Source organism: Amphibalanus amphitrite, unplaced genomic scaffold (genome assembly GCF_019059575.1).
Source record: "Amphibalanus amphitrite isolate SeventyFive unplaced genomic scaffold, NRLGWU_Aamphi_draft 000981F_arrow, whole genome shotgun sequence".
NCBI classification, from domain to species: Eukaryota; Metazoa; Arthropoda; class Thecostraca; order Balanomorpha; family Balanidae; genus Amphibalanus; species Amphibalanus amphitrite.
In genome coordinates, this window is record NW_024882475.1 from 230,351 (window position 1) to 257,807 (window position 27,457).

The 27,457-nt window shown below is 49.2% G+C and overlaps 1 protein-coding gene and 3 non-coding genes across 4 annotated transcripts; 3 read left to right on the forward strand and 1 right to left on the reverse strand.

Annotated features, from left to right (window-relative positions):
- On the forward strand, nt 1-26,481 carry LOC122368847 (2-aminomuconic semialdehyde dehydrogenase-like). Its single transcript, XM_043343120.1, has 11 exons — nt 1-126; nt 8,499-8,673; nt 9,312-9,512; nt 10,062-10,170; nt 10,473-10,556; nt 10,961-11,143; nt 11,571-11,746; nt 12,206-12,380; nt 13,273-13,373; nt 23,732-23,840; nt 25,791-26,481. Exons 2-11 carry the CDS (start codon nt 8,510-8,512, stop codon nt 25,935-25,937), a joined length of 1,449 nt encoding a protein of 482 aa, XP_043199055.1. The 5' UTR covers nt 1-126; nt 8,499-8,509; the 3' UTR covers nt 25,938-26,481.
- On the forward strand, nt 17,380-17,451 carry Trnaq-cug. Its single transcript has one exon. It is a non-coding gene; the product is annotated as a tRNA-Gln (tRNA).
- Nucleotides 19,187-19,268, forward strand: Trnas-aga. The gene has a single exon. It is a non-coding gene; the product is annotated as a tRNA-Ser (tRNA).
- Trnaq-cug lies at nt 23,531-23,602 on the reverse strand. Its single transcript has one exon. It is a non-coding gene; the product is annotated as a tRNA-Gln (tRNA).
- Nucleotides 26,482-27,457: the final 976 nt, after the last annotated feature.

Genomic DNA, 27,457 nt, shown 5'->3' on the forward strand with positions numbered 1-27,457 from the left:
CAGCGCAGAGCGGCCGACCCCGCTCTCAGCGAGATTGACGCGTGTGTGGTGCGGGGGGCGGGTGCGTATTCACGTTCCAGGGAGGATCGCAGCTGATATTACGGGAAGACTGGGGAGCAAGTCAAGGTAAGTGAAATTTTGACGTGAATTGTGAGAATCGTCGTCGTGAAAGGCGATTGTCATACAGGGAGTGTGGACATTGATGCACGGTGCACACGGGAAGTAATGCGGCTGTCTGGGTTTCTGCTCCAACACGTGCGCGGATTTCTTGAGCGCAGTGCCGTCGGGTCACCAATGCATTGATAATGTATCTGATTTCTGAATAATATCGGATATTTCTGAAAATTCTGAACCTCAACATCTAAGCTTGACTTCACCCAAATAAAAAGTACCTATATCATTCGACGCGCCTGAGCAAGGTGAACACGATGCTGCCAAAATCACGACTTTTCGCCACTTTTGCTCAGTTATTTACCATAAACCAAACCCGTATCTTGGGCCACTTGACCTGACCTCATAGGTCACCACCCAGCTAACAATTTGCCGTTGTTACAACGTCGTTTAAACGTTGTCAAATGGTTACCACAACGTCCCGATTTATCGTTGTGACAACGTAATTTTGTAGACTCCAGACAACGGCGTGACAACGTCATCCGACCATGCATTTGAATGTCATCACAACGTTTCTGTAACGTGGCCGTGACGTCCCAAAACTGTTCTTACAACGTCCCGCCAACGTTATGAAATGTTTTCTGTAACGTACCAACAGTGTTTCTGGAACGTTGTCACCACGTTTCCGCAACGTGACTACAAGGAGTAGGGTAAGGTGCCTAATTAGCGACCCTTTCCGATTTGCGACCTACCTCCCTACAGAACAACTGGCAGGAGAAAACGGGGTAAAAATATCGTCGAAAGGTCAGCCATACTTTGGTTATCAAACCAGTATAGCGCCTTTTGGGGCGACTAACGGAGCGAGCGAGCGGGTGAGTCTTGCACGTGCGAAATTTCGAGGGGGTACCTCCAACTGACTTGTGCAGGGCACCCTACTGACTGGTCTCTAGCGATGTGCCAAATTTGGGCACAATCGGCCCAGCCGTTCTCGAGATCTGGAAGCGGCACCCTGCACGTGCGCACGTGCAAAATGGGTCCCAACTGACTTGTGCACGGCACCCTAGTAACCGGTCCCTAACTGTGTACCAAATTTGAGCGCAATCGGTCGAGCCGTTCTCGAGATCTGGAAACGACCCCTGCACGTGCGCACGTGCAGCGGCACCCCAACTCTGGCACATGGATATGCAGTGCCTAGTGGGTGCCTACCTACATGCCAACTTTCAGCGCAATCGGCCAAGTAGTTACCGAAATATTGCAACAATTACAAAAGTGACACCTCTTCGTTTTGCACGTGGCACGTGCATAAGGGGTCACCCACATGCATCGGGAATAGTCCAATACTTGGTAGAAGGAATGAAGCTACCCTACAAAAATTACCGCATGTAAATCGGTCAAGTGGTTGCTGAGATATAAGCCTCGCAAAAGCGTCCGCACGGCCGGCCGGCCGGCCGGCCGGCCGCTCATACTCAGAAATTTCCGTTATTCTACGTAAGACTCCGCTCGCTTCGCTCGCTCCGTAATTAAATTATTTTCCGGTCGTCGATGTTTCTGGTGGGATGTTTCAGGTGAGTTTAAATAAAAATGACGAGTTTCTTATCCAAAACGTGTGTGTTTGGGCCCTCTCTGATGAAAAGCGATGCACATTAGGATGATGCACCTTTTTTATTCTGAATCGACGTTCCTTCTTCAATTGATTGCCGTTTTCCCATAGTGAATCGCTCAACTGTGCACAGCATGGCGGTTAAAAATGTGTCGCAACTCATATTTCCTATTTGCGCCTGACATGGTCGCAAATAGCTCAAGAAGGGAAAGAAAGGGGAAAAGAGAGAAATGAAAATGAGGTGTTGCTGAAGCTTGCAATGTGTGGCAGGGGATGCCAAATGTCGTCACCGACTGCAGGGGTGCCGAATTCAGCGCGGACCTCGAATATCATACGAGATAGCCCGCAAAATTTGGGTTTCCGCCTTCTTTTCGCCTTTCGGTGCATCACGTGATCAGTTTTTACTTCCGTAAATGTGTTTGATAAACGTTCCATGTTCGAGTGATTGAGTGCTTTGCGTATAGGTTACCTTTTTGAGATCATATTTCATCTTTTCAGGCGTCGCATTTTTTGCCATAAACCCATAGACTTATTAGCGACCCTCCCCGGTCGCTAATCGGGAAGAGTTCCCTATTAGCGTTTTTTTTGCAATGGTTTGCCAAAATGCTCACTACAAATAAGTTAGTGAATATTGGGGCAGAAAATGACTATATTTTAATAGAAAAATGAACGGTCTCTCCGAAAATCAAGCCAGTAATACAGTGGCACCCACAGAGCGTGAGCAATGACGGTTCAAATTAAGGGGGTCGCTAATTAGGCACCTTACCCTATAGAACGCTTTGGCAACGTCTCTGCGACGTTTTTATCACGTGCGCACCACGTTGTCGCTACTTCGCATTGCCGTCCCTGCGACCCTGAGTAAACGTCCTAAACATTTTCGCAACGCCCTCTCAACGTGTTCGCAACATACTCAGAATGTGTTTCCGACGCTCTCTTCCCGTTCTCTAGACTTGTAAAAAAAGGCATGTAAGAAGTGTATATTTCAATACATCATACAGGTCAATTTACAACAAACAAACAAAACGACGGCGGCGGCATCGGTGATGGGGCATGGGGCCCAGGGGCGCCCCCATGGGGGCGTGGGACGGAATTGGGTTCTACCGGCTCTGACGCTAGCCGCTAGCACGCCAGAACTGGTGGAAGTTCACTTCTTCACTAACCCTCGCTGGGAGGATCACTCGGCGGACCGTTAGGCACCGGCTCATTTGCGGCCTCGATGTCCCTAGGCAGCTGGCAGTGCCTGACTAGACGGTCTGCGCACCCCCCGTTCCGGTCGCAGCTTCCGGACAGCCACTTCGCTACCGCATTGCCGACAGTAGGCCTGCCGCAAGGCGCGCTGACGAGTTGCAGGACGTCTGCGGGAAGACATGAAGGAAAATCAGACATTCAATTCATGAAAAAATCACAAAAATACCTGCACCACTTTCCGTAACAGTGCGACAGGCTAGATCAAACACGTCAACACCTTAGAGGCTAGAGCTACAATGAACTTTAGCCTAGACCGCACGATATTACAAGGCACAATCTTGCAAATGCTACTCGTAAATGGTACTTTGACTTACCAGTCAAAACAACAATCGCATCAAACGCAGACAACTGGCGCTATCTTTCATCTTCCAGCTATCTCAGCCGCGCCCGCCGCCGGCCCTCACTGCTCGCTCGCGCCGCGTAGACAGCGGCTCGGCCGGCTGGCTCTGAACGCCGGCCGGTGACACTGACGTCACGGCCCCTCAGGCGAGGTCAGGGCGCGAGCCACCGTTCGCCTGAGTGGCGGCCCGCGTGGCTTGCTGGCAGCCGCAGATAACAGCCGCGTTTACATAGGGATAGTTGCAAGCCTCTAGCTCCGCCTGTGATGTTGCAAAACGTGCCAATGACGCTTTGCAATTTACACATGTGATGTTATATATATATATATATATATATATATATATATATATATATATATATATATATATAGAAAGAACCAACCGAAAGCTTGCTAAAGCTCACAACTCCTTGGTCTACAATGAAGCATGTATCAAAGAAGATATTCTGCCAAAATATACCAATATATATATATATATATATATATATATATATATATATATATATATATATATATATATATATATATATATATATATATACCTATATATAAATATAAATATAAATATATATATATATATATATATATATATATATATATATATATATATATATATATATATATATATATATATATATATATATATATATATATATATATATATATATATATATATATATTAGAGAGAGATAGAGAGAGAAAGGTATCAGAACTTACTTGTAAAAACACCGCTAATTATTCAGTACCTATAATGTCAAGGTTGTGAAAAACCGTTTTAACAACGTGTTGGCGACCACCAGCTGACAACGTGAACAGTCCAAGTGTTAAAATATGTCAAATTTAACGATGAAAACTGAATATGCGCATTGAAAGTCAAAGGAAATGCATTATATGGCCATATATGTCACCATGCATTATCAAAATATAATGCTGCAAGTGCGCGGTTGCTGCAACGTACCAATAAAACGTTGTCACGACGTTTTACCACGACTTTCGGACCAAAGCATGGCTTCACAACGTTCAGAACGTTGCTACAACGTAATTAAAACATAATTTCGCAACTTACCGAAACACGACGTTGTGACAACGTTGTAGTAACGTTTCCTGTTAGCTGGGCAGTTGACCTGAGATGAATCGGGTACCAATCGCTGCGTCTTGTAACGGCGCAAACGCTAGTTTTTTTCCGCAAGTATCTTACTCCGTCAGGGGCGAAACGGCGAGGGCGGGGGTCGTACCCGCCCCCCCCCCCCCCTCGGCCGGCGCGTATGTAGAAAACAATAGGTCCAGCCATAGGCGGCGGAACGATTTGAGACAAGGGGGGGGCACCATGGCTCAAGGAGCCAAACCTAGGGTACCCCCAAATCCTGTTTTCTCATCGGATTTAGGCCACTTATTTTTCGTCACAGCCCTGACACGATGATTTTATCTTTTTTTTTTACTAACCGAAAATGGCAGTTCACCCCCGTATGCAGGGGTGTAATTTTATATCTCTTTGTGGGGGCATATGCACCCACAATCGGCAATCCTGAATTATGCCCCCACAATCAGGGCTGCGGAGTCGGAGTCGGAGTCGGAGTCGGTCGGAGTCGACAGTTGTGACCGGAGTCGGAGTCGGAGTCGGAGTCGGAGTCGATATTGGAAACCCCAGCCGGAGTCGGAGTCGGAGTCACCGAAAATCTGTCGACTCCGCAGCCCTGCCAGGTGTGCGGAGTCGGAGTCGGGAGTTGGAGTCGATCGGAGTCTACATTTCTGCCCGGAGTCGGAGTCGGAGTCGGAGTTGGTTTTTGAAAGCCGGAGTCGGAGTCGGAGTCGGAGTCGCCGTAAATCCATCGACTCTACAGCCCTGCCCACAATGATGAAAATGCACCCACAAGTCTCTAACAAGGCTGCAAGCGTCCTTTCGAGAGCACGGTGCCCTTCGCATGCTCTAACGGAGTCCTCCTGACCGCCTCGCGTTCATTATAATATAGCGTTTTAATCACTCGGCGCCCTTCTGGGAGAATGGTGCACTTTTGACAGCACCGCGCCATTATCATGGTCTAACGGCGCCCTCCTGACCGTCTCGCGTCCTTATGGTCTCTGTTCACCGTGCATCCCTCGACTGTTCGGCGCCCTTCTGGCCTCTCAGCGCCCCTGAACCACATATAGCGTTTTCAATCACTCGGCACCCTTTTACGAGAATGGCGCCCTTTTCATGATCTCAAGGCGCCCTCGTAACCATCTGGCGCCCCACGTCCCCACCAACGTAGCACTACTGACTGTGCGGTGCCCTTCTGGCCTCTTAGCGCCCCTGGACCTCATAGCGTTTTCAATCACTCGTCTGGCGCCTCCACATTTGGTGCCCCTCCTACTGGATGGCGCCTCTCTACATCTTTTTTACGTCCTTCCGGTCAGTTTCCACTTTTAAGCGTGTATTTGCTTAGTCAGGACGTCACTTGAAGCGCCCTTCGGCTAGCAATGTTATCAAATTCGGTGTTAATTTAGGCTCCCACATAAAGAATATCCATCGCGCCCCAAAACGGCCTGGCGCCGGGCGCCCCTACAGCTGGGCACCCACAATCATTTTAGGAAAATTACACCCCTGCCGGTATGTGTGGTTAACTTTAAGCTGATCCACAAGTACCTATGTGTTTGTCTCTTCCTTATTGTCGTTTTATAAATTCCATTTATCCTACATGTATCAAATTCCCTAGAAGCCATCGCAGTACTAATCAGTGGCGAATCCCAGGGGGGAGGTCACATGGGTCATGACTTAGGGCCTGGGGTCACCAGTACCACATGCCTGCCAGGAGCACCACAGGCCTGGCAGCCGACAGGGGCACCACAGGCCCGCCAGGGGTACCACAGGCCTAGCAGGGGCACCACCGGCCTGTCAGTGGCACCACAGGCCTGTCAGGAGCACCATCGGCCTAGCAAAAGCACTACAGGTCTTCCAGGGGCACCACAGACCTGCCAGGGGCACTATCGGCTTCGCAGGGGAACCATCGGCCTCGCAAGGGCACCATGGGCCTGTCAAGGGCACCACAAGCCTGTCGCTGGCACTATAGGATTGTCAGGGGCACCACAAACCTGTCAAGGGCACCTGCGTTCTAACAGGGGCACCACAGACCTGCCAAGGCCCAGGGACACCACAGGCCTAGCAAGGACACCACAGGCCTGTCAGGGCCCATGGGCACCTAAGTCATGTCAGGGCCCACCGTAGGCTTGTCAGGGGGCAGGGTAGGTAGGTACCACAGTCTTTCCAGGGGCACCAGCGGCCTAGCAGGGGCATCAGTCATCACATGACTAACCAAAAATAAAGAAAAATACTGAAAATAGGGCACCAACAAAATTAAGTGGCCGAGATCCGTTGAGGTTTTAATTTTGGGTATAGGTAGGGGCACCACTTCGATTCATGACCCTCCCCTTGGAGTTTTCCCGAATCCGCCCCTGGTACTAATACATCAAATTTAAGGGGGGGCACCTTGCTATTGGTGCTCCCCTTGCAGAATTCAAGGGGGGGCACGGTGCCCCGGTGCCCCCCCCCGTTCCGCCGCCTATGGGTCCAGCGAGGGTTTAAGTATGCGAAAATATTGATTATTGCTGCCTTTATTATTCAAAATTTTGCCCTCACCGCCCGCCGGACCTATTGTTTTCTACATTACGCGCCGGCCGAGGGGGAGGGGGGGGGGCGGGTGCGACCCCCTTGCTCACCCCTCGCCGTTTCGCCCCTGGTGGAGCTAGCGCGTCGCGGAAAAACGAGCGCGTGCGCCATTACGAGACGCAGAGATTGATACCCCATTTTAAGGTTCTATGTTAGCCGGTGACCTCTTGAGGTCAGGTCAAGTGCCCCAGGATACGGTTCCGTTTTTGGTGAATAACAAAGCGGCACAAAAAACGGCCGCTGAGCCGCGATTTTAGCAGCATCGTGTTCGCCTCGCTCAGGCGCATCGAATGATATACCTTTTGTTTGGGTGAGGTCAACTTAGGGCGTTGACCTCAGGTCACGGTCAGGTCAGCGACCCCAGGTCACAAAATTGGTCGAATGAGGTCATGTCGCATATCATTCGATTCGGCAAGTCTTCCTGAGTCCATTGGTGGCTTTCCCGACTCGCTAGCTCAATTTGCTCGAGAGTTATTAATAAAATTGATATGACCCTAATGATGTCATAAATAACGTCACGCAAGGTCAACATTGCAAAAATGACTCATCGAACCTTGCAAGGAGTGCATGAAATCACGATTTTGTGTAGTTGAGTTAGTTGGAGATCGTTCCCAGCGCCCGAATAGCAGTTTTCATTTTTCCCCATTGACTTATAACTAATGATGAGGTCACGAAAATGACTTGACCTCATATGACCTTAGGGAAAAATCCGAGATATACAAGTTGTGAGACTCGTAATGGATATTAGGTCGGGCAAGTTTCATTTCCCTGTGAAAGCTCCTCCGGCACTGTGAGGGCGTTGCGAAGTTACGACATCTGAAGTCCGTGCAGAGGTCCCCTTATGACGTCATGGCCCATGGGTCAGTGACCTGACCTGACCTGAAGATTCGGTTGGTATCAAAAGATCCGGCTTGAATAGGAAAAATCTACCATGTTCCTAATCCCCCCTTGTGTGTCGCGTCGGCCATCTGATGCGGTGCCTCTGACCGCCTATGCCTGCCTCTGGTGACCCGAACAGTCGAGACGGTGTCCGTTTACAGGCAGGGGTCTGGTCGAGGGGCGGGGTGGCGGAGGGGGAGAGGGGGGGTCGTGGGACGACGACCGGCAGAGGGGGAGGGAGAGGGGGGGGGCGAGACTGGTCAGGCTGCTCGCGGACGTAGGGGGCGGGCTGGTCTGGAGGCTGCGACATTGTTTACATACCATACCCGGCCAGTATTCTCGGAAATATATGCTATGTGCCTTAATCTTATACCTACCTAAGATCGCTACCTATGTAGTTAGCATGGTTTCGATGCCAATTAGATGAACTGATGTTGCTGAAGGTGTTGTATCGATTCATCTTTGTTTCATGAAAAAGCGTCAGCACAGCCAGAACTCATGTTTGTTATGTAATGTAACGTAGGTGTAGTTCAAGTTATTAACATAAATCCTAACGGAAAATCTCCCGGAAGTCTCACTGGTACATATAACTAGTCCGACCCCAAACGATACACATACACTAACACTCTCGATTTAACTCTCTAACATCCGTTCCCATTCCCCTCCCTTTCTACCTACAGATCGCCTCACCATGGTTCTCCACCTGCGTAACTACGTCGGCGGCCAGTTTATGGACGTGCCGGCCCGACTGGAGAGCCGTGACCCGAGCACAGGTCAGGTCACCGTCACCGTACCCGACAGCGACCGCGGTCACGTGGATGAGGCCGTCAAGGCCGCCGCCGAGGCGTTCAAAAGGTGAGAGAGGGGTGCGAGTGTCTCATGCATGCAATGGTCTCTTCAGCCGAAATACCCCAAATCCAAACAAATGTAAAATGCGAGTGTCTATTCCTTGGAAAAGTAATGAGCTTTTGCAGCTTGAAATCTTTGTTTCGTTTTTTTTTTGCGCCAATTCATGCAAGGATTTTCTCGAGTAGTGATAGATCGTAGCATTCGTGTGTAACTTCAGTGACGATTATCGCACCACCGAAAAAAGCTTTAGTGTGTCTTCTATCTACTGTAGACTTTCGGTATTCGTGGTCAATCTGGCTAACTAATGGGTCATAATAGCCGTTCTCACGACAGCCATCTGGTACACATTTGGTGCAGATTAGGTGCAGATTTGGTCAAATTAGGTTCAGTGGTCTCTTAGTAGCTATCAGCTAGGGTTGCACTATTAGCTTATATGCCTGCTTTGTCATATTATCAGAGAGTATCATCGATTACAACACTGAAATAAATTCATAAAATAAAGATATTTGCTGTAAAAGAGAGTAGGTGCAGATTTGGTCAAATTAGGTGCACTCGCCGGATAGCCCGTCGTGAAACGGCTAGTTATCAAGTCAATAATTATCCTAGTTTGTTATCCACTCGCTGTATTATCCCGTTTTTCTCAGCTGGTCAAAGCTACCGGTACAACAGCGAGCCGACTACTGTCTGAAAATCGCCGCCATCTTGGAATCACGTCTGGACGAGTTTGCCGAGGCCGAGTCACGTGACCAGGGCAAGCCTGTTTGGCTGGCTCGTGCGGTGGACGCGCCACGAGCCGTGCTCAACTTCCGAGCGTACGCCGAGTCACTCAACCACGAGCTGATGACGTGAGTCCCGAGTCCATAATGGTGAGGGGACTCAGTCCCGAGTCCTGTGACGACTAGAGTTTATGACGTGAGTCCGTTAGGGTGAGACCCTGCCATGTCAAGAGTTTGTTATGACGTGAGTCCGTATTATCACCCTGTGGTGACGTGAGTCAATGATAACGTGAGTCAACGTGATCGAGTGAGCACGATGATCGATGTCCTCTCATTGATCCTTGCTTGTTCCCAGATATCAGTTTTTGCTCAGTGTTTGCTCAATGTTCTTAGCATTTGCTGCATGTCAAACACCCACCTCGTAATATATATCATGAAAATATGTTGGAATGTACTGCTGTTGCTTACTTGCGCTTTATCATTTACACCTATCCCGTGTATCCCAGCTCCAACACGCCGACACCGGGGGTGTTGAATTACACCCTCCGCCAACCGGTGGGAGTTGTTGTACACCTATCCGGCTTATCCCCAGCTCGAACACGCCGACACCGGGGGTGCTAAATTACACCCTCCGCCAGCCGGTGGGAGTTGTTGTACACCTGTCCGGTTTATCCCCAGCTCGAACACGCCGACACCGGGGGTGTTGAATTACACCCTCCGCCAACCGGTGGGAGTCGTGGCGGCCATTTCACCCTGGAACCTGCCAATCTACCTTCTCACATTCAAGGTAGGTATTTGTCACAATTTACTAGATAATAATGCTTGACTTGCCTGGCTTGCTGTTCTACATGCTACATAGGAACTTGTTTATACGACATCAAATGGGCAAGGCTCGGTACTGCTCGTGCGCCATTATTCAGGTGACTAAAACGTGCTTTGAATAATAACTTCGTGCTCATCGCACATAGAGTAACTTCAAAGTCAACCCGAATATGTTTATCCACGCTTATGCTCTGACGGTTGGACAGCGGCGCGGGTGCGCTGTGCTGTTGCTTTTCCTGACCGCGTGCACCGTGTTGTCGTTTTCAGATCGCTCCCGCCATTATGACGGGTAACACGGTGGTTTGTAAACCGAGCGAGTTCACCTCGGTGACCGCTTACAAACTCGCTGAGGTGAGAGTCACTTTTATAAAGTTAAACTTTGACTATTGCGTTTTAATATGCAGTGTTTTGGATATCCGCTCATTGAGCAAAAACGACATTGAATAGTATATACGTCTTACTTGAGCTTATTTTTACGTTAAATAAAAGCACGAAATGCTGAACTCCGGCCTGCTGATACCTGTTTATCGTTTAACAGGTGAACTGTTGACGCAAGTGTAACGCCATAGCCACATGCCAACGTCTAACGTTTGTTTGTATTTCTTTTATTCAAGGCGTTTTCTTAGAGCCTGAGATCGACAATATTACAGAATCACCACCACAGTCTAGACCTGCTGGCTACTCGTCGCCTCGTCCTTTTTCTTCTTCTTCTTGCCCCGTCTTCTCTTATCCCTCCTTCCCTCTCTTCCCCGCAGGTGATTCAGGAGGCGGGTGTGCCGGCCGGCGTTGTGAACATGGTATTTGGCTCGGGACCGGGTGCAGGGGAGGCCCTCGTCACTCACCCAGAGGTCAAACTGGTCTCCTTCACCGGCTCCACCGCCGTGGGTCGGCACATTAACCAGCTGTGCGCGCCACACTTCAAAAAGGTCTCACTCGAGGTGAGAGAGTTGAGCTGCCGATGATAACGTTGCATTTGTGGTGATCGTTCGCTTCGTTGATTGATATTTGTCATTGCCTATTGTATAACAATTTCGAGCACGTTTCTTACGCATTTTATGCCGTACTTTTTGGAAGATGTGAAAAGTCGATTCTGTTTCCAATTTCCTCCGGTTGATTGCCATCTTCCTGTGCGCTCCTTGACGATGAAATGAACTTACGCTCGACGAGGCACCTGTCTGACAGCCTAATATGTCTGTCTAATACATTTACATTCAATTTTACTTCCCATATTGACATTCTGTCACAAAATTGAAGCACCACTGGTTTTCACTTGCTGCTCTCTGGCTCCATTTGCCCTTCTTATTCGCCCAAAAAACTTGAAGTCCGGTATTTTGTTTCTGATTCTGACTCACGCTCCGTTGCCAGATGGGCGGTAAGAACGCCGCGGTGGTGTTTGGTGACGCCGATCTGACCGAGGCCATTCCGACGCTGACTCGCGCCGCGTTCGTCAACTCGGGACAGGTTTGTCTCTGTGCGTCCCGTATCTACGTGCACAGCGACATCTATGAGCAGTTTGTCCAACTGTTCGTCAAAGAAACCAGGTGAGTCACTGCCTTCATCGTTAGCATTTGACTTTAAATCCTAACTCGGATGGACTGTGTCGACGTTAGCTATCTGGCAGCGATGTGTTCAATTGGCGGTTAAAATTGTTAATGGTGAACGGGGCGCGGGCAAGGCGGGGTGGTGGGTCCGTGGTGTCATTCGCAACAAGCACTGCTTAGCGGGGCACCCGGGCCCCATAGCCACCCATTCTTCCAATCGACAAAATTCCTAAATAATAGAATGCTGAGAATATTTGTACCGATGACACCTTGTATACACAGTGAAGAAGGCTATTGGAACCGAAGGTTTTGCAGTTTTTTTAATATATTTACTTTCCACTAATTGGCTAATTTTTTTACATCATTATGCAAAACTGATAAGCTAAATCACCGCAATTTCCACACCCCCACACTTTCCCGACCTTCCATCATCTAACCCTCCTCCCCCCCCGCCCGCAGGTCTAAGAAGGTGGGCCCTCCGTGCTCCGAAGGCGTCTTCATGGGCCCGGTCAACAACCGCGTGCAGTTTGAGAAGGTGAAGCGGTACCTGGACATCGCCCGAGAGGAGGGAGGCGTCATCAGGTGCGGCGAGACCGTCGACCCGCCGCTCAGCCTGCCGAAGGAGAACGCGGAGGTAGGGGGTAGGGGTGTGTGTTTAAGAAGATATCTGCTTTCAACTAGTATCAATGTGAGCGGCGACTTGTTGCAAGCGCACCAAGCGTTTTTATGCCATTTGAAAATATAAGCTTCCAGTATAAGCTTCCGGTATAAATAAGCTGAAAACTGCATTTGTTTATGAGAACGTAGATTCTCTCTGTCTCTGTCTCTGTCCCTGTCTCTGTCTCTGTCTCTGTCTCTCTCTGTCTCTCTCTCTGTCTCTCTCTGTCTCTCTCTGTCTCTCTGTCCCTCTGTCCCTCTGTCCCTCTCTCTCTCTCTCTCTCTCTCTCTCTCTCTCTCTCTCTCTGTCTCTCTCTCTCTCTCTCTCTCACTCTCTCACTCTCTCACTCTCTCACTCTCTCACTCTCTCTCTCTCTCTCTCTCTCTCTCTCTCTCTCTCTCTCTCTCTCTCTCTCTCTCTCTCTCTCTCTCTCTCTCTCTCTCTCTCTCTCTCTCTCTCTCTCTCTCTCTCTCTCTCTCTCTCTCTCTCTCTCTCTCTCTCTCTCTCTCTCTCTCTCTCTCTCGAGGTGGATGGTCGGTTTACTTTCGTTTTCGAGTTTAGATTGAAGCATCCTGCGAATTGTTATTGCTGGCATATTTCCTGCCTCCGAAAACAGACAAAATGCTGCATTCTATTGTGTGACGTTTTGTATCGTCATTATATGGAGGCAGCTTATGGTGGTAGCATTAGTAGTTCATGCTTTTTCTCTACGCTATCAACTTGGGTGCTAGGAAGGGCCATCTCTTTCACTCAAAATGATCTCCCAGCAGCTTATTATCCCAGCAGTATGCGTGTGAGACATATCCGCTCAGGACATTTGCTCTTCCCTCGCTAACCGGCAACCGCTGCCCTTACCCTCTGTCCCCAGGGCTACTTCCTGCAGCCGACAGTGATTACCGGCCTATCGGACAGCTGCCGCTGTATGCAGGAGGAGATCTTTGGACCCGTCACCTGCCTGGCGCCCTTTGAGTGAGTACGAGAACTGGGAAGGGACGATTGAGTTGGGAGTTGAGTTGGGATTGAGTTGGGATAGGGAGGATTGTATTGTATTGTATTGTATTGCTTATCTTTGGAGAAACCACACAGGCACTTACACTCCAGCGTCAAGCACAATCAAAGTAAGTTAAAATATGAAGCGAGCAGATCATTGTAAGAGGTCACACAGCCACACTGACATACCTATCGGGATCATTTGGACGCCAAACAACTGCGTATGCTTCGCCTGAACTTGGCCGCCCTCGACTGCCTCACATCCGGTGGCAGGCGGTTCCAAGTCGCAATGGCTCGGTGAGGGAACGACATTTTTGTGCACTGCAGACGACACCTAGGGATTTGTAGCATAGTATCATCAGCGGTGGAGCGCGTCGGTCTCAGCGATACCTGTGACCGAGTCTCAACGAGTGCCCTCAGCTGCCGAGATGCGTCCCTCTGCCGCATTACATGATAGATTCGCTGCACATCGCGCAGATCGATCATCGCGTCGAACGTAGGCCAGCCTAGCTCCAATCGGGCTTCCGTGACGCGGTCAAATTTACGGAGCCCTGTGACAGTTCTGACTGCGAAATTTAACACCTTCTCGATCCGTTTCCTGAGAGTCTTTGATTTGGGGGCCCAAACAGGAAGACAGTACATGAGTGTGGGGAACACCAGCGCCTGAATCAACATTTTGGTTGTCTCCCGAGGTAAATTCAATTTCCGAATAGAAACAATAGCACCACTACACTTCTGTGCCACTGAGCTAACCTGTTTTTCCCAGTTTAAGTGACAGTCGAAATGGACACCTAAGATCTTGATGCTTTCTGAGTGCTGAAGTGACACACCATCAAAGTTCACAACTAAATCTGATACGCTTGCGGTGTTTGCTGGGGTTCCAGCCAGCAGGAACTCGGTCTTGGTGGGGTTTACTTTGAGCCCGTTACAGCGAAACCACCGAGACATTTGAACTAAGTCGGACTCTATGTGACGTTTGAGCTGCGTCACATTATCAGGTCCAGCACAATGCACTAGCTGGCTGTCGTCCGCATAACTAGATAGCCAGCCGAACTGAATATGGCCCACAAGGTCATTCATGAACAGGTTGAACATGGTGGGACCCAAAGTTCCGCCTTGGACCACACCAAACGGCACCTCCTCGATGCTGGTTCCCCCCTTCACGGTCTGGGTCCGATTCGCGAAATAGCTCTCCAGCCAATGGGTCGATATCCCATACCATCCTAGCTTGGACATCAGTGCACCACGCTGGACACAATCAAACGCCTTACTGAGGTCCAGTGACGTCACCGATGTGACCATGCCACGATCGGTGTTGTGAGCTATACGGCTGGCTAGACAGAGCGCAGCATCCTCCGTCGAGTGGGCAGGGCGATAGGCGAACTGGGTAGGAGTCAGAATGTTGTTACTATTTAGATAGCTCAAAATTTGCAAATTTACAATCTTCTCGGCTAGTTTTGAGATTACATTTAGAACACTGACTGGCCGAAAGTTGGCTGGCAACGTTTTGTCTCCTGACTTATAGATCGGAACCACCGTGGCATGTTTCCATAGAGAGGGCACGACACCGGTTGAAAGCGAGTGGTTAATGACATGTAGCACAATAGGACCCACTACTTCGAAACACTCGCGTAAAAGCTGCACAGTTACACCGTCGCATCCGGCCGCTCTACTGCTACTCAGTCGCCGCAAGGCAGAGCTCAACTCCGGCAGTGTCACGACGTGCACACGGAAAGCTGAGCTACACACAATCGGTGGCCGTGGACGCACTGGCTCAACTCCAGTCGCTCTTAGCTCCTCAGCCACGCGGGAACCGACACGAGCGAAGAACGTGTTGAAGTCGTCTGGGCGAATCTCGTTGGCTGCCTGATCATCGGTAGCTCCCGCGCTGAGTGCGAACTTTCGCAAGTTGTTCCACGTCTCCTTAGGGTTGCCGGATCGAGATGGCATCGTGAAAAAGTCTCGACGAGCCAGGGCCAGCTGATGCTTGAACTCAGCATGCAGGCGCTTGTATTCCCGCTCGGAGTCTTCGTCGTGATGCCGGTCACGCTGACGCCTGGCGGCGTCCCTCTGTGCCTGTAGTTCCAGCAAACTGTCGTTAGAGGTCAGCCATGGGCAGCCTTGGTGGCGGAATCGCACGGTCTTGAGCGGACAGTGCTGGTCAATGTACGCATTCCACACAGTCAGGAAAGCGTCGTATTTGGTATCAGCACATGTCGCTCGGTACACCGGCTCCCAGTTCGCCATTAGAAGGTCCAATCGCAACCCGTCATAGTCCACGTTACGGAGCGACCTGACGGTGGCCGTGCGCGGTGGTCGCCGAGCTCGCGGTAGAGGCGCGTCCAGCATCACCAGGTCGTGGTCGCTGACGTGCGTCGGTATCACCGACGCGCACCGCTGGAGGCCGGCAGTGTCTGTGATGATGTGGTCGATGGCGGTTCCGGGGCCGGACGCTCCCGGGCGAGTTGGCTTGTCGATGAGTTGATGAAGATTCAGGTCACTGAGCATACACAAGTAGCTTACTACACCAGGCTTGCTGCTGCAGCAAACATCAAAGTTCACATCTCCGAGTAAGAATAATGGTCCCTTTCTCACCATCATTAGTTCGAGCTGCCTTCTGATTTCATCAACGTCACTGGACACCGCGCCGTCCGGCGGCCGATATACGGTCCCGACCGACGCCGACCGACCCCGCGACGCCACACCCAGCCAGAGGAACTCGACTCGGCTGTCACCGGGCGGCGATACGTCCAGCTCGCACGCGCCGATGTCGCTTCTCACCAGCACGACAATGCCGCCGCCTCGCACCTGTGTGCGGCCCCGTCGCGGCACGGCACGGTCGCGTCGGTACACACGGTACCCCGGGAACAGTAGGAGGCCGTCGCTGATGTCCGACGACAAGAATGTCTCCGTCAGACACAGGATGTCGAGATTGTGGCTGTTGAGCATTAGGCGGATCTCGTCTATCTTGTGCGCCGGCGCCAAGTGCCGCACGTTGACATGGCCGATCCTCAGCCGCTGCGACGCCGCTGGTGCCGCTGGCTGATCCAGCGACCAGCGTGCCGTCTGCCGCTCAGTCAGGCGCGGAGGTGTGACCAGGCCACGGGGCGCGGAGCGGACAGCGCTGTGATGCGACATCCCTTCACCGGGGTCTCTCCGTCGCTGCACCCGCCATCCCGCCCGAGCGCCGCGCCGCGTGGTCCGCCGATCCCGACAGGGCCGGGCCGGGCCGGCTCTCGGGCCGGCCGCCCCATCCCCCCACGGCCGGAGCCCCGCGCCGCCGACCCAGGCCGGTCGCAGCTGCAGCGGTACCTCGTCCTGACCCGAGAGCAGATCCGGTAGAATCCGGTGGAGCGTAGTCCGCGGCGCTGGTTGGTCGGCTGCAGCGCCATACCTCTTCGAAAACCGGTAGAGCGGGGATTCAGGCAGCGTGACCCCTCGCATCCAGCTCCGATCGGGTACGAGCGGATGAAAAACAGCAAGTTTAGAATGGTCATAACTGGTTAAAAGTCACAGTTCATGGTAAAAAACGTCACTCACTCGGTAGCCCAGTGTCCAATCTCGGTCCCAGCACACTCACACGCGACGAGGAGCAGCGTGGCTATGCTAAAAACTGATTAAAAACGGAGCGTCACAACACACGGCCGCCATAGTCAGGCGCCAGGTGCCAACTCCTCGAGGATATCTCCGATCAGTCAGGCGATGTTGGATATCAGGCGATGTTGGATATCTCCGAGGATGATGTTGTAGTAGGACAATTTTGGATGTCCTACGCCTTCCATTTGATTTTAGGTAGGTATTTGCTTTTTATTGCATTTTCAATTAATTATCGAGGAAAAGGTCATTTGAAATCCTAACTACATATGAATGTATGGATGTTTAGCCAGTAGCCAACATTGTTGCTTATCTCCGAATTTTGTGTCATCTTGATTTCTTATTTATTCACAAAAATCTGCCGAAATGTGCCAACCGTTTGCCGACCGTAGGCCCCGTGGTGTAACGGTTAGCACTCAGGACTCTGAATCCTGCGATCCGAGTTCAAATCTCGGCGGGACCTGTATGTTTGCCTTTTGAAGCGAATTGACTTGGTAACGGACCGTGGGAATTACTAAAAACGAACACTCGTGAACAGGTAATCACGAACTCTGTTCTTTTCCGTTGGATGCTCATATTCCTCTTCATACAGGGTGTTTCTGAAAATGCTGACACATTTATTTCTCCTATACCTATCTCTCATGTTTATTGACGCACACACATTGTCATAGGCTAAAACTAATCAGTCATCATTGGAAATTCACATCCATCGCCAATGATCATTATTTCATCCCCTTCCCGGAACCTAGAGCAGGTGCTCGAAGTGACCGAAGTGACCACCACTTCTGGCCAAACAGAGTTCAGCCCGACGGCGCACTGCTTCCAGAACTCGGCGGCGCTCCTGGGGCGTCACCGCCCTCACGCACGCGCGGACCGCAGCCTTCAGCTCGGGAATGTCTCGGGGTTCACTCTTGTAGGCTCTTTCCTTGACATGGCCCCAGAGGTAGAAGTCCGCCTGCGTGAGGTCCGGAGACCTCAGTGGCCACCTGGTGGGGGTGCCTCCGGAGATGAGCTGCCCCCGAAGCGCTCCTGCAGCCACTCGAGGGTGTCAGTGGCTGCAGGAGCGGGGGCACCGTCCTGCTGCAGCCACTGCTCGTTGATGGTGTCCACACTCTTCCTCTGGAGCGCAGCCCCTGACTTCTTTAGCAGCTGCAGATAGCGCTCTGCCGTCACTGTGGGACCTCGCCCGCGTCATCTTCGATCCAGATTGGACCGATAACGCCCGTGCTGCTTACGGCGCACCACGTAGTTCATGGGGGGTGGGTGCAGCTGGCGTTCTGCGACCTCGTCTGGGGCATTCTCGCTCCAGATCCGGTTGTCCAAATCAGATCCAGATCCAGATCCAGATCAGCGCCTTTGTTCCAAAACAACTGAATTGGTTTCGAAGTAGAAATGCACTATCTTAGCCTTTTCCTCCGTGTCAGTAATACGGCGTGATGAATGAAAGCACCGATGCTGTCAAACAAATTTCCAAAAACTATTCTTTCCTCTCGTGTATTGAACACGTGCATTTAAATGCAGTAAATTCCTCCAAATATCAAAACAAATGTGTCAGCATTTTCAGAAACACCCTGTAGATGTCGCTAGTGGCAAGCGCCTGTTAAGATGCTGCGCCGGATAATGTGTTACCCGGCAATAGATGTCGCTAGTAGTGAGCGCCTGAAGGTATGCTGTACCGGATAGCACGCCACTTCGGCCCATAGATGTCGCTAGTAGTGGGCGCCTGAAGGTATGCTGTACCGGATAGCACGCCACTTCGGCCCATAGATGTCGCTAGTAGTGGGCGCCTGAAGGTATGCTGTACCGGATAGCACGCAACCTCGGCCCATAGATGTCGCTAGCAGTGGGCGCCTGTAGATATACTGTGCCGGATGGCCTGCCACTTCGGCCCATAGATGTCGCTAGTAGTGGGCGCCTGAAGGTATGCTGTACCGCATGGCGTGCTATATCTACGCGGGCACAGGCTTGTAGATAAGCAACGTTAGGCATGGTGCTCGACTAATGAAGAAGCGATCATGGATGGGACTTAGGTAAATTCGGTGTAGCATTTTTGTTCTTCTGCATGAAAAGCAGGAGCGGATTGAGTATGTTCCGCCTTTCGTTGTAGTTTTCAAACATATTGAAGGTAGTTACCCATTGCATGCTTAAGTTGCATCTTCCCATTTTGGACTTTTTCCTGCCGGAGGTAGCGGCACACGGCGGTCGTGGCCGAGTGGTTAAGGCGTCTGACTAGAAATCAGATTCCCTCTGGGAGCGTAGGTTCGAGTCCTACCGACCGCGTATGGTTTTAAACCGTCTGTATTGAGTTTCGCAAGGTAATTGGGCACAATTTTTTATAATGTGCTATGCTAATTGTAAATTTGTAAGAGGAAAATGCGGAGTTCTGGCAACTTTGCTGGCATAAAGAGTAATATGTATACAGATAACGTTTTGTAGGTATACGTAACCGTAATTTATGCATTATTGAAGTTCAAGTTAGTGCCTACCTAAGAACGTTAAACAATTGCTCTGTTTCCGGATTCAGCCTTTTTTAACACAACTTGGCACAGCACTCTCGCCAAACGGTGTTTTTTCCACGTTTCATTAACCCTCGCACTATGGTTGGAAACGGCCTCACGGATGGCCGTGGGCAATTTCGGAATATATGTATATTTGGGGTGTCATTCTGTTGCAAATTGATGAAATGTTTTGAATTGGGCAGAAAAAATTATTTAGTTGCGCATTTAGTCTCCATTATTGTACGTGGAATCGGGAGTTTCTGACAGTGACTTTTTTGGTGCGCCGTCAAAGGTTTAAACAACCGCGCTGGTGATAGCATGTGGAGTACCTCCATGACGTTGTAAAACTGGATTATTATATATCAAAATAATCCTTGTTATGTTGGCTATCGAGTGGAGTGACTCTTTTTCCCATGCGTGTTCAAAATCAGGAACGGCATTGCATTCTGTTTGCAGTGTCACCACAGCAATATTTGCAAAATTGCGTTTATGTTTCATTGGACATACAAAAAGTTCTCCATCGACCTCCATTGAGCTTTTTGGCAGAATAAATCGCTGTTCAATTCTGCGTAAGGGGAACGTAAAAGCAGACTGCGCACTTGTGCGCAAAATCGTCCGTGAAGCGTCATCTCCCGAGGCGTACCTACCCGTCGCTTCGTTAGCACCAGGTCGGCTCGTCAGTCTTGCAATCGCTTATCCTTATAAATGATGGTAAGAAGCAGGGTTGCGGAGTCGTGGTGGCGCCAAATCCGACTCCGACTACGACTCCGACTCCTGACTCGTTGCCATGACTCCGGCCGACTCTGTCTCCGACTCCGGACCCCTGCCAGTGTTTCGGAGTCGCGATGGAGCTGTTCCGATTCGGACCGACTCCGACTTCCACTGCGGGCTCCTGACCGACCCCGACTCCGACTCCGACTCCTGGCTCGTTGCCACGACTCTGGGCGACTCTGACTCCGACTCCGACTCCGACTCCGACTCTGACTTCGACTCCGCACCCCTCGTAAGAAGTAACTGCTCGCCCCTGCACCTGGAGTATGAATATCGTGCAAACGTGTATGGATATCCTGGAGTATGGATATGGATATCCACTGACAGAACAGACATACAGACATGCTGTAAACTCCATTACACTGCCAATACCATGGCAAATCAAATGGCTATCTATGGTTTTTGATCATCGTTCTACAGTTTCCAAAATCTTGAACTGAATGTTGGCAATTTCTCGTGACTACTTCACGACCATGACGCATGCATTTCTGAAATTGATCTTTTTTCAACCAGCCACGTACTCGTATGATAAAATGAATGTCACCATCGTGTTCTACGCCCAAAAGTACCCATAAAACATGTGTCATGCATGGGCTGCGGATAGGTACCAGTTTTAATTTTCGGGGTTATGTGCTTACCTGATTGACCTGACTTTGACCCTGGCCAGTGGCCTATGCTTGACTGACCCCTACATTGATCTGACACTCTTTTAGCACTTATATGAAGGGTTGTGACAGTTGTGACAGTTGTGACAGATTGTTTAGGACCAACTGATGACTGAATTTATTTAGGACCAACTGATGACGATATAATCGAAACGCGAAACGCGAGGCACCGATTGCGAGGTTCTAAAGTCCATGCTACTGAAAGCCCGATTTCAAGTGTTTGACCTGACCTTGACCCGACCTGTGACCTCGAAATTCAGCTTTAAAGTATTCATGTGAATCGTCTCGTCGCGTTCTTCTTTCGTTTGCCGCGCCTCGTGCGTTTCGCTGCGCCTATTTGTTCGCGAGTTATCGGCTGGGGGCGTTGAACGCCCCCCCCCCCCGGCAAACGGCGGATGGGGAAATGCCCCAGCAACTGCCGGGTTAATCTGACGCATGTTTTGTCATTTGATCGTCATTTTATTTCTTACTTTTTTGCCTAATCTAAAAAAAAAATCATAAATACTCTTTCTCCAAATTTGTGACCCTTTATGACCAATAGTAAGACACTGTGCGTCACTACGTTGATATTTCTCGCCCTAAAGCATAACAACAATATCCATTCAGTAATAGCAGTATTCAAAACATGTTCAAAATGCCTCACGATATCGATAACATAACGAAAGACATAGGCGACTTATGACATACTTGCAATGATGACGTCACACACGCGTGACGTGACGTGACCTCGTCATTTCTGAGTTACTGTATGATGCACGAAAGACACTGGTATACCTATGCAAAGTTTCATCGCAGTCGGTCTACGCATTAACAAGTTATGGGCAAAACATTTTTTCGCGTTGACCCCCGGCCATCCGTGAGGCCGTTTCCAACCATAGTGCCTCGCCCCGTTGGGGGGCCCCCTGTGTTTTTTCCTGAATAGCCAGAAAACGGCGGCGCGCAGCGCCGCCAAATTTTCAGTACTTTCCTGGGCATCAATTTGACACCTTCACACCAAATTTCAAGTCTTTGGTCACCTTAGGTCAGGAGTTATTGAGGTCAAACTGAGGTCATGTTCGAGCAAAAATGAGCAAAAAACATGCAATCTTGAAACGCTCACCAAATCTACAGTTATCAAGCAATTTCAAAGTTCTTTATATGGTCTAGTAGACAAAAAGCGGCGCTACAAAACTGCTATCTCGGAATTTCAAAATTTTGGTTTTTTACCCAACAAAATTCTAAAAATTGATTTTTTTAGAAAAACTAAAAAAAAAATCCAAAATTTTTCCGAATTTCGAAGAAAACGGAATATATGTGATAGTCCCTGCGCTCTTCTATATACATACCAAATTTCAGATCGATATCTCGTTTTTTGGCCAAGTTATAGCGAAAAAAACTGTTCAAAAATGATGACGTCAAATTTTTGAACTCAATTTTTAGCGATTCTAGACCACGTAGGGCAAAACAAAGACCACCATTGAACTCCCCGTGACGAGCTGCATCGATTCGATACCCATTTTATGTTAAAATATTAACTTTGAAATTTGACCTAATTTGACCTGACCTTGACCTGACCTTAACCTGACCTTGACCAAAACGTGACCTAAGCTGGCCCCAAAGGCTGCCTGACCCACATAATCGCATTTGTCATGTAAAATGGACCATAAAACATGTATCACACGACACTTCCATATTGTGACCCTCCCTTGACCTGACCTCTGTGACCTGACCTGGTATCAGTGATCTCAAATAGCAAAATATGTGTTTGAAGAACATACCCCATTGATGATTTTCAATGAAATGCATTTTACTCGATTTTACAACGTATTTCTTGAAATGCCTGTAAACGGTGAAAATTGGACCTTTGACCTGACCTGTGAGTGTGACGTCATCGGTTTGACCTAGGTCAATAAAATTGGGTCACAAGGTAGTTCCCTGATAAGGCTATCCAACACCGTTTGCCGCTTGTCGCTAGGTTGCGTGGTTCTCGAGATCTTAGGGGAGGGGGGGGGGCAAAATGCCCCCCCCCCCAACGGGGCGCGCTGCTCGGCAGAGCCCAACGGGGCGCGGGTTAATTATCGGAAAAGCAGCTGTCCGGTACAGTGCATCTTCAGGCCTCGAGCTTACGACATCTTTGGACCGTGGTGTCTTGCTATCCGGCACAGTATATCTACAGGCGCCCCCTACTAGCGACATCTATGGGCTGAGGTTGCGTGCCATCCGGTACAGTATATCTTCTGGCGCCCACTACTAGCGACATCTAGGGCCAAAGTGGCGTGCTATCCGGTACAGTATACCTTCAGGCGCCCACTGCTAGCGACATCTATGGGCCGAGATTGCGTGCCATCCGGTACAGTATATCTTCAGGCGCCCACTACTAGCGACATCTTTGGAGAGGAATGTTGGAACCACGATGAACGAGTAGCGACGTTGTCGGCGACTTGCAAGTTGCGAGTATCGATACATGTTTTTTTTTGCAAATTTTGATGAATTAATAAACGAGCGAGTCGGTTGATTTGTAGTTTAACGGAAAAGCCACGGTATGAGTAGACAGACCCAGTGGTGCTTGCTTATTGCTTATATCAAGGGGCGTTTCTTCAATGATACATTCTTTCAAAATGATTATTGAAGGTCCCGCCGAGATTTGAACTCGGATCGCAGGATTCAGAGTCCTGAGTGCTAACCGTTACACCACGGGGCCGATAATCTGAAGTGGGGAGGGGGTATAAAATGAATTTTTCTCCTCATGCAGTGTCTGAAAATAGTGAAATATTGACGTTTTCCTGTCACCCCTCGTCACGCCCCTCTCTCCCTCTCCGGCTCTCTCCAGCTCGGAGGAGGAGGTAATATCGCGGGTGAACAGCACACAGTACGGCCTCTGCGCCTCCGTATGGAGTTCCAGCCTGTCCACTGTGCACCGGGTGTCGGAGCAGCTCCAGGTCAGTCACGTGACCAGATGGGAGGGGGGGTCGGGTGGGGGGGGGGGAGTGCTTCTGTGGCAACCCTATCTACTGAAATGAGCTAGCTGACTCTGCTTGTTTTATGTTTGCTTTGATTTGTGTTATGTTTGCTTTTATGGCTTTTGTCTCTTTTAGTTGGGTACTCGTTTTTTTTTGCTACTTTGCCTCTTTCTATCTTTGTTGTGTCCTTAATTCGCAGCTTTGTTGTTGCATCTATTTTCCCCGTATATTACATCACACTTGATAAATAAGAGCCACGAATGTTGCCTTGTTACATGCACCCTTCAATCAGGATTTCAGTAGCTGTCATCTCAAGAGCGGGTGTCACTGTAACGTTTTGTCAATTGCAGTTTCTGTACATAGCAATAAAAGCACGATACTGGTTTACTAGCTTTGATATCCACAACTTCAGAATATTTGTACCGTTTTTTATTCCCTATTGACCAGTACTCATCTTCTGATGGCAATCGAAGCAAAAAGAAAAAAGAAAAGCATAAAAAATTTAAATTTACTCCGAGATAAAATCTTGAAGTTTAACCCGCGCCCTGCTGGGGGGGGGGGGTATTTGAACACCCCCCTTGTGGTTTTTCGTGAATATCTCAAAAACGGCGGCGCGGTTTTTGGTACACCTTATCATGCATCTATTCTACACATGTTGTGAAAATTTCAGACCAAGGTCATTCAAGGTCAGGTCACCAGGTCACTTGAAGTGACCTCACCTCATAAAAAGTTTCAATGTCTGTCATAGCTACACCGAGTGACCGATCGCTTTGAAACTTTCAGCGATTGCTAAGAACAATAGCATGTACAAAATGCATATCTCAGAATTTTGATATCGATGACCTAAGGTCAGGTCAATTTTGCGACCTCCCCATTATAAGTCAATGGGAGAAAATTGAAATGCGCCTCTTTTGGACGAAAGACATTATAAACACTCCCAAACACCGAATTACAAGTGGTTTAGACACACTGAACATGAAAATGGTGTCCGTGACCCTTGTTTATGCCCTGAGGTCATCTTAGGTCACGAATGGTATCTAACAGTTTTTCGCAAATAACTTTTGATAGAGGCATGCTAGAGCGATGAAAATGCCTTAGATGTGTTCAGCTAGACGATACGCATCGACTGATATGCAACATGACCCTTTCCGGTCAGGTCATGACCTTGAGTTAAATTTTCAAGTTGACCTTTCAAGGTCAAGTTATAGTTCATTCGATGCGTCTTGACGAGAGGAACACGATGCTGGTAAAAGTAAGCTCGTAGAAGGCTTGGGTCAAAAGTTATTGCAGAAAAACTGTTTCCGAAAAAATCGGCTATTTTTGCAGTTTTGCCCCCTGCAGGCAAAACCGTTGACGATAGGTCAAATCTGAGAGAATTACTCAGAAAGGGCGTTAATAGGGCTATCAAATGCGCTTTTCCGCGGCGCTGTAGCTCTATTGGTTCCCGAGTTACGCGTTGGCTTCTTGGAAATTTTCGACATTCGACCTGGAAATCGGCGAAATTTTGCCTTCAATGACCTCTGGTGACCTGACCTTTGACCTGACCAAAAAAATTGACCGAACTGATTTCGTCATTATTTTTGACGCTCTTTCGAACGCCGCCTTCCGCGTATCGCTTCGTGGCCCAGGAGCCGAGTTACAAGGGGGGGGGGGGGTGTTCAAACACCCCCCCCCCCCAGCAGGGCGTGGAAATCCAGGACCCCCAGCCGGGCGCGGGTTAACATCTACGGATTCTATTGGTATTTGCACTTAGCAGTTACAACATTCAGCGTATTGAGTCGCATTTGTTTCAACAGCAATACCGCCACATAATCCTTTGCCTTCTGTAGCTTTTTATCTTTATCCGCTAGTCGCTTGCACCGCTCTTCCCCTGTGCACCTCTCTCGCTAGTAGCGCATGACCTTGACCTCTGACCTGACATGACCTCAGGTGGGCACTGTGTGGAACAACTGCTGGCTGGTGCGCAGTCTGGACATGCCGTTCGGAGGAATCAAGCTCTCCGGCATCGGCGCCGAGTCGACTCGAGAGAGCATAGAGTTCTACACCAACTGGAAAACCGTCTGCGTCAAGTTCTAAGAGGAAGAAGGCTAGAAGGCTTTTATAGGCTGGAGGCTAGGCGGCTTCTGAAAGCTATAAGCTAGGCGATTTGTGGGAGGCTGGGAGGAAGTGGACGGTTTCTGAGAGACACTTTCTGGTCGCTTTCAGGAAATTGAAATCTGGTAGGTACGGTTTCCGGAAGCTTGAACTTGAAAGTTCTGGGAGATTTTTCGACGTGCCTACGTGCAATGCTTGAGAAGAATTGTCTTATCTTTTATAGTCCGGGCTGTTCATGAAAGACACATCAGGGGTTTTGTACGGGTTTATTATTGGGATTAGTTAGACTCGTTCCAAGATTACAACTTTTGCTCCTGATAGAGTATTCTAAACGAAGTGGTGTTTATATAATGTATGTATAGTGTTGCGTTTCTTGGTTTACAGATCTATCTCTTTACGCGTAAAGTGCATGGGTCTATCGGCGTAATTTTGTAAGCTTACGGCATTTGGTAAATAAAATACAATTTAACAGTTTTGAATGACCTCGATGAATTACAAGTCACCAATAAAATAAATGCGCCCTAAATTCTTCTTATTCCACCTTTTTGTGAGCCAGAAACATGATCCAAAACACGGAATTCGACGAACCTTCTCCGACTTATCCACAAGCAAATGCGTGCTTTTCCAGGACAGTATACGATAATATTCCTTCCTTATATGCCGCCGATCACCATTTTGGTAAGAGAGCGTTCCAAAACTGCTCCACCTCAATGAATAATAGGATGCCTCGATTAGCGAGTTTGCGGCCGTGTTTTCCTAAGTCACCGTCACCGGTACCCATTGGCTTTGTCCTTCACAAAGCGTTTTACTATGAATCATCACCAACGAACCGTCTGTAATTCGCCATACGGATTGCTCATCATTTGACGTCAGGGGCTTCTGGAATTACTCGTATGAACAAACGCGCTTCGCTTCCTTTCTGGCTTCCTTTTACGGAGACAGATATGTTTCCTCATTTCCTGCGAGGGAAGCATGATGGGAGATACTTCCGCTTTTGAGGAGACGAGACGGATCTGAACTGAACGCACTCCGTGGTACTGGAAGGCATTACCGGACACAGAAGTGGAAGTGGTTTTTGCTAGAAGATGGTTTGGGAAATTCTGTCACGAGTCGGCATGCAAATATGAGTCAGAGTGGAGATGGTGGACTAAAATAGCTCAAATGTTTTCCAACTTTTGTGACATAGCTTAATGTCAGTGTTTGCTGGCTTAAATCTTTCACATTGCTATTTTACACATCTGGCAAAATGTGTAAGTACCAAACGAAAACTTATTTGAACGAATTTTATACCTGCCATGCTTCAACAAAAAAGAGCTCGAGTACTCGCGAACGGAACATTTGTCTTCGTTGCTTTAGCCGTCTTATTACCATAAAGAAGTTTCACTTGACTAGATCGCCGAGCAAAATGAAACCGTAAATACAGTTAGGGTAGCACCTTGCCTTAAATTCTCGAGAATTTCGTGTTGCAATGACCCAAAAGCCAATCTCTCAATTATGCCAAA